This window comes from Crocodylus porosus, unplaced genomic scaffold (genome assembly GCF_001723895.1).
Source record: "Crocodylus porosus isolate Cpor-Errol unplaced genomic scaffold, CroPor_comp1, whole genome shotgun sequence".
NCBI lineage: Eukaryota > Metazoa > Chordata > Crocodylia > Crocodylidae > Crocodylus > Crocodylus porosus.
In genome coordinates this window covers 157,836,954-157,848,116 of record NW_017728886.1, presented here as the reverse complement: position 1 = coordinate 157,848,116, position 11,163 = coordinate 157,836,954, and the positions used below count along the sequence as shown (strand labels likewise).

Sequence of the window (11,163 nt, the reverse complement as noted above, 5' to 3'; positions counted from 1 at the left end):
CCCTGGGCTCCAAGTGCCTCCCTGACTACTGCCCTGAGCACGTCGAAGTTGGCTTTCCTAAAAAGTCAAGCATTTGTGCTGTGCTAGTTATCCTTCCCCCCTTCCTCCGAATAGCAAACTGGATCATTTCATGATCACTGTCCCCTAGCCTCCCTTGTACTAGCACCTCCCCCACCAGGTCATCCCCAGAGGCTAACACCAGATCCAGTATGGCATTTCCCCTAGTGGGGATGAGTACCTCCTGCATGAGGTGTAGGTCCTGTACACAAGTCAGGAACCTTCGTGAGTGGCTAGACCTGGCTGACTGCTCCTCCCAGTTGATGTCAGGGTAGTTCATATCACCCATGACCACAACCTCCTTTGCACGGACGGCCTCCCCCAGCTGCCTGGAAAATTCCAGATTCAGCTCTTCCTCCTGATGTGGTGGCCTGTAGTAAACCCCTACCAGATCCCTCTCCCTCTGCCCTGCCCTCCTTGAAGTTTGACCCACAGGGTCTCAGTTAAGCTTTCCTCTGGTCCCACTTGGAAGGTAGAACTGGTATACTGTTCCCTAACATACAGCGCTAACCCCCACCCTTTTTTTCTCCTTCCTATCTCTTCTAAACAACCTATAGCCCTCTATGTCTACTGCCTAGTCAAAAGTTTCATCCCATATGGGGGAAATTGGAGTCAAACTTTTTAAGAACAAGTAGAAAAGGGAGGATTGGAAGAGGAGCTGGCACTTAGGCTGCTGACAGATGTAAACTCCTCCCCCAAACCCCCTTCAGTGCATGCTCAGAAGTGGAGCCACATCAGTTTGACCTAGCTCACCCAACACCTGTATAGATAGCAAGCTTCAGTGGGGTTTTTTGCTGTTTTTATCTAATAGCCAAATCAAGCACCAAAGAGCCCTGCCAAAGCATGCCATCTACACAGATGTTAGGCAAGCCAGGTCAAACTGACACAGCTCCTCTTCCAGTGAAGCACTTTCCCTGCCCTGGCTGTCAGGGCCCTATTTGCTGTAAGCCTCTTCCAGAATAGGCTGAGACTCTATATACATCTAGCCCTAGTATTCATTCCTTAAGGCTCTTAAGATCAATCTAGTCTCTTGGGTGTAAAACAGCTAAACATTTTTAGATGGAGAAATGCTAATTTTTAAAGGCTTCTACAGCTCCTCCAACCTCAGTGCAATTGGACTCTTGGTGACTTATTTTTAAGCACAGTTATGCTACAGTTTTTCCTGTAGCATACATGGCCGTTATAGCACAGCACACATGTGTTACTCTAAAGATTATATTGGCACTTGTAGGCATCCCAAACTTATGCTGACAAACCTTTTAAACCACATTACACCTTCGTGTAGTCCTCTAATATGCTATTTATAATAATTCAGATACAGTTTGTTGTGGGACTCTTACATATTCTCATTTGAAACTTAAAAACAAACTCACCAAGCCAAGCCATCACCTATTTCTACATACCTCAAGAAGCTTCAGGCAATGGTTAATTTGGGCTTGAGCTCTTGACTTTTTACTGTAATCTCACTTCAAAAGTAAGAAGTATTATCCACAATTTGGTAAAAGTTCTCGTTTGACTTCAAGAAGAGTTCCAAAGAGAAAGAGCAAAAAAAAAATCTATGTACAAATGCACCGTTTCATCTGATTTTCACTTTTTTTTCCCTTTAAACAGCTCAAGTAAAAGGCTTATTTCTAGACGAAATTTCCAGTTGAAATAGCAACATTCCTCTCAAATACAAATACACAAACTGAAATGCAATTTACTTACTTTGGCTGCAGTACAGGTTTTACAACGGGTAATGTTTATTGCATCAGTCTCTAAGCTGGAAGTATACCAGTACACAGTACTAACCCATTAAATTTGTGTTTTATAGACCACAAATGATAGGTAAAAACATAAGCTTGGATGCCCAACTAAGTACATTTCCATTCCCCCCACCCTCCAAGTTGGTAATGCTTTGGTAGAAACTAATGTTTAGTTGAAAAATTCTGAGTGAGCAAACCAAAGTTAGTGTCAGCTGAAAAATAACAGGTATGTAAAAGGAAAGAAAAATATAGCCACTCCTTAGCATAGGATACATTTTCTCCATATGGAGTTCTCTTGCTACTTCAGGAGTAATCTGGGCTGTATGTTGTTAATCCTAGTTATGAAAAAACAAACTAGACTTTTTTTTAAAAAGACTCAGTGTCCCGAAGACAAAGATATCATGATTCAAGATATTAATGCTGAGAGTCTCACCCCAACTCCAGTCCCTTTATGCAGGTAAAGAGAGTTCCAGGTAATGTTAAACGGGGATCTAAAAAAGGAGGAGGGGAATTATCCCAGCACAGGAACTAAAACAGCTTCAGGTTTTCCCATGAGCCTCCCCCAACTCTCCCTCACAGTGCCTGACAGAAGGGATGTTCTGGGGTGCAAGGATATATCAAAATGGTGTCACAACATAGAATCATAGACAATTAGGGTTGGAAGGGACCTCAGGAGGTCATCTAATCCAATCCCCTGCTCAAAGCAGGACCAGCCCGAACAAGATCATCCCAGCCAAGGCTTGGTCTAGCCAGGTCTTAAAAACTTCTAAGGATGGAGATTCCACAGTCTCTCCCAGTAACTTGTTTCAGTTAGTTACTAACCTCCCAGTGAGAAAACTTCTCCTGATATCTTACCTAAACTTACCTTGCTGCAACTTAAGACCATGCTCCTTGTCCTGTCATCTGGTACCACAGAGAACAGTCTAGCTCCATCCCCTTTGTAACCACCCACCATGTGGTTAATAAAGGCTGCTATTAAAGTCCCTCTTAGTCTTCTCTTCTCCAGAATAACTAAGCCCAGTTCCCTCAGCCTCTCCTCATATGTCATGTGCTCCAGCCCCATAACCATATACCACATATAGCAATATGTATTGCTGCCAAAAGGCAGCTGGAGACAAGGGTGGTTGTAACTCATACAACCACCCAAAAGCCATTCTGGCCTCCATAACATCCCAATATCAGAGGGACATAAAGCTAACTTTCTGTCTGGGCCTTGAGTTCTGTGCTCTACCTCTCAGAAACACAACATGGACTTTCATCCCAGAAGGAAATAATCTTCTCAAAAGGTGGGTGATTAACAATCCAAGTGCTATGATTAGCAGCAAAAATTCCTTTGAATTGCATCCTATGAAAATGCTTTCAGGTACTTTTAATGTTGCTTTCCTAGAGATCCTCAGCACAGTCAAGACCTGCCCACTCAGCACATGCTGCCTGCTGAAACAAGTCACATAGTCATTTTTTGGTGTATGAGGATCAGCAGTGCTCTAAGGATTTCAGGTCTCAGCTATGCTCCCAAGAGCTGTACTGATCACTCTTAGCACTATTTTAATAGCAACTGCCTGGCATACTTTCAGCATGCAGCTCATACAGAGCAGGAGCAAGTAGGCAGGGCTCATTTCTTAGCAATTGTCTCATGATTACCACAGAAGCAGAACAGACACACCCTTAGAAACATTCTGTGCCTAGTTTAAAGAGGAAGAAATAGCTAAGGACTGGTTTGTGCTCCTGGTTTTATACACAATACACCACTGTGAGGGCCCACTAACATTGTGTGGAACAATGATCAGGATACCAGATAAGGTGTATAGAATGAAAAGGTATTAGGAACTGTATCATAGCTGGCTTCCACAGATGGCTAATACAGCCATGCTGACAGCCTTCAATCTCAGTAAGTGTCAGGAAGAGAGCCAACAGAAACAGCATGAAAGAAGGCAGAATTATTTGCAATCAAGGACACAGCCCTCAGCCACCCGACTCATACAATGTCACAAACAGCTGTACTTCCACAATTTCTGCTAATTAAGAGAAAGTTTAACCAAGAGGAAAAGGGGAAAAAATATCATTTTTGCCCATCCCTTCCATGACAAGCAAGCCATGAAAAACGTGGGAGAGAAACAAGTGAACAATATAAAGGCAAAAAACACCAGGTTCAAACATGTTATAGCCTACTGGAATGGGTGAGAGAGGTATGTGGATAGTCTGCAAAGTGTGTGAATGCAGGGACTAAGGTCCAATTCCCCTTGGGTGTAAATTGTCATGGCTTCATGAGCTCAATGTAGCTATGCTGATTTGCCTCACCTGAAGTGATTGAACAAAGATTTGGAGATTATCTAAATAGAATTGCTACAAAATGAATTTGCAGAGAAGAATACATGAAAAAGTGCTAAAGAAATTCCACAAACAAAGTTACATTTATGGTATTTAAAACCATAATTTGGTTTCTAAGGCCATTCTCAAAAACAGCATCTCTGCAGTATGTAATGCACCTGAGGCTTGTGTCTTTTAGACTGTCTGTAAAAGCTTTGTGGGGAAGAATTTTTATAAAATGCTGCTTCAAACACCCTATAGCAATCCTATTTTATTTAAGAGTTTTCCTAAGGAAAAATAATAAACCAGATTGAATATAAACTGTTTACATGCTCCGCTATTCTTTTTTTGATAGATGGTATTCTACTGTAGTTTATTATTCAATTTATTTAAAATATATCAATTATCAATGTATTAGGTAAAAGTGAAAGCAAGTCAATTGATAAAAATATGTGGCTATGGGAGTATTTTTGTTGGAATTCTAGGGTGCTGGAAAGGAGAAGATGATATTAGTGCTTGATTCCTACTATAAAAACACTATATTAGATCTTTCCTATTTCCACCTTCTGTGACTGATCCCAATGATTCTCACCCGAGTGCTGGGGCACCCTGAGCTGCTGCAAAATCGTCTGAAAGGTGCTACAAGGTGTGAGGAGGTAAGCAGATATGCCAGGCTCAGGCTTGTCTCAGCCTGGCAAGTCTCCCACTGCCACTGCCTGCCCCCTCTTCAAAGAGGTAAGTGCTATAATATATAAAATTTGTTTTTGAAATCAGGAGCCACTCAATTCACAAAAGTTATGGAGGGGGGCCTTGAGCCCAAGGAGGATGCCTCGAGCCCAAATAGGTTGAGAACCACTGCTCTATCCTGAAACTTTGATTAAGAAGCTGCTGATGCTTACCGCTGTACAAAAGATGCAGCTGCATTCCTGAAGGGTGGTCATCTTATCAAGAGAATATTCACAGAGACATAGCTTGCAAGTGACCAGGGGCTCCAGAACTAATTCCCCAGCTTCTGCCTCGCCGGCTGTCATGGTGTGACTGCAGATCTTACCAGCAGAACTCATCCGTTCAATGTCTTACTCTTATTCTGGCCAGTCTGCAGAAAAAAAAACAACAACTGAAACTCTCAAAAAAAATTCCTGAGGCTGGCAAGGTTACACCATGGTGCAGTGAACTGTAAAGCACTCTTCAGCTAAGCAAGCTTCCTTTCATATAGCCAGCAGTTCTCATTCACGTTTGTGTATATGACCGAAGATCTAAAAAGCACTTCGGTACTGAAAGTGGAGCATAGGTAGAACTAAGGATCCCTAATGACAGCACCATTGAGTTTAGCATAAAACTGAAGCCCTCCAAAATAACCAGTGACAGTGCCTACCTCTTGCCCAATATCCTGTAGTAAGGGTACCAAGAAGCCAGAGACCGGGGTTTTAGGACCTCCTTACCCATCTATACCCATAACTCCCACTTGAGAGAACCCTTACCACCAGGCTAAGGGCTTTGGACGCCATCCATCCTGTTGAAGCTGGCCCTCTAGACAGCCAACAGTGCAAGATTCCTGGGATAAAAAGGATAAGGAGCAAGTAGGAGCAGCTCAGAGATGATGGCACTCCCCTGTAAGGGAAAAGTGCTAGACTATGGTCTGTGGCTCAAAGACTGTGCACTCTATTTACATTAGACAGTCACTTGGCTGCAGAGAAAGGCAGGATTTCAAGCACCCTTTCTCCAGCATTACACTTTAGCTCAGTTTTTTCCTGGCATTTTATAGGGAATTTGGTGCCTAACTCATGCTCATTAACTCCACTCCAGAAGCAGGGTGCCAAAGAGTTAGGCACAGCAACACTGAGCATTGCCACATTTCCTGGATTTCATCCCATAGACAGCACTTATAGAAGGAAATCTCTCTCTCTTTCACTTGAGAGACACTAACTGAAAACCTTTTGTTTTATGCATTTTCACCGTGATACTTTTTTGCACATATCTAGTCGGTCTAATAAAAGATATCACCTCTGCCATGAGTTCAAATTTCTTTTCACAGTGAGGCCTTTAAGAAACCCTGCATAATACACAAAACACTTTCCTTCAATTGTTCTGTTTTCACTGTTCAAGAGCCTCATTATTAATGAAGCATTTCAAATTCTGAACTGTGACATCATGGAGAACACTCTCAGAGATTTCTACTACTACTGATGGACAAAAAGAGGAAGGTGAAGTGGTTAAAGCACAGGATGAAGTCTAGAGATCTGGAATCAATCCTCTGTCCTAACAGTGAATTGTTATACAATCTTGAACGTGCGCTCTATATACAATACTTTTTTTTTTTTTAAGTTATTTTAACATAGAGCAAGCAAACCTCCCCACTCAGCTCCTAGAACTGGAAGCCTGATTTTCTGTTGCCCCTGCAATATGTATAATTACCTGCATCAGTGCAAATCAAGGTTATGACAACTTAATCACAATGGCAGCACTATGTATTTGCTTTGCACAGGAGTCAGTTGACAAATAGTAGAAAAACAGGTCCAGTATACATACATGCATATGACAAAAGAAAATCTTTTGGAGACAGGGCTAGCTTATTACAACTTACTCCATTTTTAGACTCCTGTACTTCCTAGTTCTGCACCTCAGCAAAGCCCTGAAATAGCCTAACAAGGGCTCCTCTTCTGGTATGAACCCAGTGTCACAGATGTAGTCAAAGTTCAAGTAACAAAACTTCTGGATGTTCATCCAAAGCAAGAGTCTCCCTTTAAGGGGAACAATACCAGTTCTAAAACCCATTTCACTCATACTTCTTGGTGCAGGACTTACTTGCTACCACGCTGACCATACCAGTTAATTCTTCCTGACGAAAACTAGCATTGCCAGGACCTACTGGAACAAAACCCTACTCTGAGTCAGAACCTGTAATATATTGTTCTATAATTGCTGCAACAATTAGTGTAACAATACATCAGCGAGTCACTGGAAATGTATGGTGGATAAAAAGCCACCTATTGTTTAAATCTACACTTTAGACTTCAACCTAATACTTAAGAATTCTATCATATATTTATAAAAAGCACAGTTGTTGCACCTATGTAGAATCCTGCTACAACCACATGCTACAAAGTACTGTATTTTTTCACTTCAGTCCTCAGGACTAAGTACAGACACTCAAAAAGCCCAAGACTGTATTGATTCAGTCCGCAGGTTAGTCTAAGCTTCAAAGATTGAACCAACAAGCAAATGAACAGACATTTGCTTTCAATTCAGGAAACATAGCCACATGCCTGCAGTGGCTTAAGCTAGAAGCCAGGGTGGGAGGGAGGAGAGGAGGGAGGTGCTATATGTCAGCTTCCTCTTTCTGCTGCCCCACAGAGTCTCTAGGATGTTGGGTCCAGGCTCACAGCAGCAGGACTCTGCAGGGTTGCTAATCACTTAAATCCCAGAGGCACCTGGAAACAGGAAGAGGTAGTCTACAGTTGCAGCCAGCAGTAAGCAAGCAGGGCAGGGCAGGGCAGGGCAGGGCAGTTCTGTACGCAGGGGAAGGTGAATTTAAATCCTCTCCCTGGCCCCAGACCCCAGCAGGGGGTGAGGGGGAAAGGGGGGGGCAGTGAGCCAGCCAGTAAGCCAGCCCTCACTTCTCTAGCTAGGGAGAAGACATGTGGGGCCCGCCCTCCTCTCTGGAGCAGGCAGCACAGCCTAGCCCAGGGCTGCAAAGTGCTGGAATGCTGGGGGACTCTGATTTAACTTGAACCAGGAAGGGGTCTGGGACAGAAGTTTCATAAACTGGCTTAATCCAAATCAGTTAAGTCTGGTACTACATTCAGCCAGGTTTATCTTAAACCAGTTTCAGTCATTTTGAAATTGGTTTAGGGTCACTGAACTTCTGTTCTATTACAGGTTTAAACCAGTTTCTGATCACTTAAACTGGTTTATGTATAAATTCTGCCCCTAGTCCAAGAGAATTTCCATTTCTGATACATACAGTAAAAGATTAGGATGGCAAGAGGAAGAAAGAGATTAAAAAAGAAGAGTGAGAATATTTAGGGATTAGGACCGTAAAATGGGAACCATTGCTCATCTTTTCCGGAGTAATATTTCTGGCTAGCACAAAAGGAGCTATGACATTGAACTTAACCAGTGAATTAATGAAGTAATAAAAAAAATAATGAGCCACAAAATGTCCACCAGTGATTTAACAGGTTATTTCCCAATTTAAGAACTGCTCAAGTTTGGTGCTCAAAGTGACAAGACAGATAGCATTAGCCATTGTAAATACAAAGGGCCCTGGTTCTCTACTATGTCCAAGCTGCACTTCAGGTAATGGATATTGGCAGCCACAAGGCACTGAAGGTGGCTTCTTGCTCCTCAAATGTCCAGTCCAGGCTGCTCTATTATTTCCTGCAACCCCATTCCTCAGTATGACAGATGTTCCCATTACTTGGAGGTAGAATTCTCCTGGTGGAACCTCCAGCAGGTGAAGCAAAGTCAATGTTATGGATTAGAAAAATCCAGCCCAAATCTTGCCCGCTTCATCACACAGTCCTATTAGCCGCAGTGGGATTCTGTGAGTAAGGCATACAGGATCTGAGACAATGCAAGTTTTACGCAAGTTTCCTGTACAACAACTATATTCCAACTAGGTGAGATTTTGGCTTCCCCAGAGCAGACAATCCATAAAACAGGTGGGTCATCAGTAAGTGAAAGAAACTCCTGTGAGCTTAAAAACAGACACTTTAAAAAAACTACAGAAAGGGCAGGGACTAAGGCCCAGATTTTATTCCACCAAGCAAAAATCTGTTCGGATTTAGGTGCCAGAATGTGATTCTATTACACCCTATTCAAGTTCTTAGAATCCTTTCATGTGTCTACTTTTGTAATACGCTTACATCATCTTACCTTTAAAGTCTGAGTCACAAAAGCAATGAAGAAGAAAACCCACCGTCTTTGGTATTAACTGTTTTCAGGGACTTGAAAAGGGTGGATAGAATCATACTTAAGTGCTGAATAGGTGAAACAGTATCTTGCCCTTACTGTGCATCTACTACTGTGTGGGCGTATCTATACATGCTATTACAGCACCTGAATAAACTGCAAAAGTTACTGCCATCTGAATGTGAGCCTGGGAGATAAAACTGCAGTTTATTCAGGCACGGCACATGGAGCCAGGTCAGAGCAGACCCAGCTGGCAGGGAGGGGTCCAAGGAGTCAGCCTGCCAGCCCCAGGCTGCTCCCCCAGCTCAATGTGCTGCAGAGGGGCTGGTTGAGGCACAAGGGAGCTTGAGCACAGGGCTAGCCAGCAGGCAATCCCCACACTGAAGCATCTACATGCCCCAGTCATCTTTTCCAGCATCTACACTAGCACTGCTGTCGACATGTGCACTGCTGCAGAGTTTGGGCAATTTGGGAGGGGGGTAAGGGGGGGTTGTTTGTTGGGGGGGTTTTTTGTTTTTGTTTTTTTTTTTTACAAGTACTATCCTGCTGTAGAATTTATTAGTTTCCTGTGGCTGCACATGTAGATGCTGAGATGTTTACTGAGCAGCTAATTAGTCTACTGCACAGTAAATGTCTTATGAAGATGTGCCCTATGTTAAACTATCTGTGTGCCTGTTCTTGCCCACAGACCATGAAAGCTCAGCCACCTGCCTCTAAATTTCCTATGGGTACTTTAAGTAAACAACCACCACAGGAACTCATCCACATGTCCTTATAAATGATTATAATGCAGTTTTAATCTAGAAGTAGACTACTTTCAAGTCTACTAGTACCCTCTGAAAATTCAAGTTGAACACAAAGTAAACAGCTGGATATATGATAGCAGTAGACTGCAGAGGGGGAAAGTGTCTAGAGTTTTGGTTAGATCTGTTTAAAAACCTGAACTACAGATCTCCAACACAAGTCTGATGATCCACTGTCAGTGTCATCATTCACCCACAGAAGCCTTTCATTCAAAGACATTAAACAAAACAATAAGCACTATGAACCATTTCATCCTCCTACCCCACCCTTTCTTCCATTGCCTTGGACTTATACCAAACTTTAGCCCACTTAGGATAGAATACCCAAATCAAGCATAAAATGTATCATTGAACGCTGAGTGACCTAGAGTATGGAGCATAACCATGCAATAAAAGCTTCACTGACAATAATAAAACACCTCTATCATGTGTTTTTGAATATTACTGTAATTCAGAAAGCTAACCCTGAGCAAAATACTGGACTAAACACATACCCAATATAAAAATCAGCAGCATTACACCAGGGTGAACTGGACAAGCTGAAAAGACAAGGGCTCCTGGCTTTTATTTAAAAATAAAACTAAAAATCCCTTAATGTCCCTCACAGTTCATTCCCTTTAGACCATGGGTACTTTCCAGGAAACGTGGTTTGTTTCCTCAATTTCTCTTTCAACTCACTTGTAAAGAAAAGCACCATCTCAAAATAAATGTTCAAATTTCCATTAATGGTGGAATCACTGACAGGATAGCTTTAGTGCTAAACAACCATGTATATCCAGTATTCTAACACTGTTCCCTGAACCAGTCCTAAGGAAGACAGCGCTGCCTGAATGCCGGGAGTGCCATTTGTCAAGTTCTCAGTACTGTCAATGTTTCTGTCTGTTTCATTCAGTTGCCTGAAGACATGTTCACTTTGTCTCTGGGACATACCAAAGCTTCATGTTTCAAAGCAGTTCTGAAATTTCTCAACACAATCCATATGCAAAAAAGCATAAATGCATCTTCAAAGTAGAGCAGAGATGGGTAGGGAGAATGAAAGAAGATAGACAAGAAACACTAACAGGAGAACAGTGGAGGCCTCCAGAGTATGAAGAAATAAAAGTAAACAAACAAACAAAATAAATAAGCACATTTTGGAAGCACATAAAGTTGTTGCTTGTCCTAGAGACTCTGACACTGCCATTGCTTCTCCTCTGCCTGTTACAGCACAAAAACCTATACTGACTACATTTTATACAGAAGTAATTTCAAGGAAAATTAAACATTAAGTTCAATAAATGCTTTCAGGAATATACCTTGCATTGCACCCCCAAAATAACAGTGGGTGTTGGGGCGGT

General features: G+C 42.3%; 1 protein-coding gene across 3 annotated transcripts in view; it reads right to left on the bottom strand.

Annotated features, from left to right (window-relative positions):
• RNF144B (ring finger protein 144B) overlaps positions 1–11,163 on the bottom strand; it is a 135,196-nt gene that overhangs the window by 43,363 nt on the left and 80,670 nt on the right. For all 3 annotated transcript variants that reach the window (XM_019543947.1, XM_019543953.1, XM_019543940.1), the window contains one exon: positions 5,009–5,205. In XM_019543947.1, coding sequence (XP_019399492.1) covers positions 5,009–5,173 — 165 coding nt within the window. In that variant the 5' untranslated portion in view covers positions 5,174–5,205. The remainder of the gene's footprint in view (positions 1–5,008; positions 5,206–11,163) is intronic.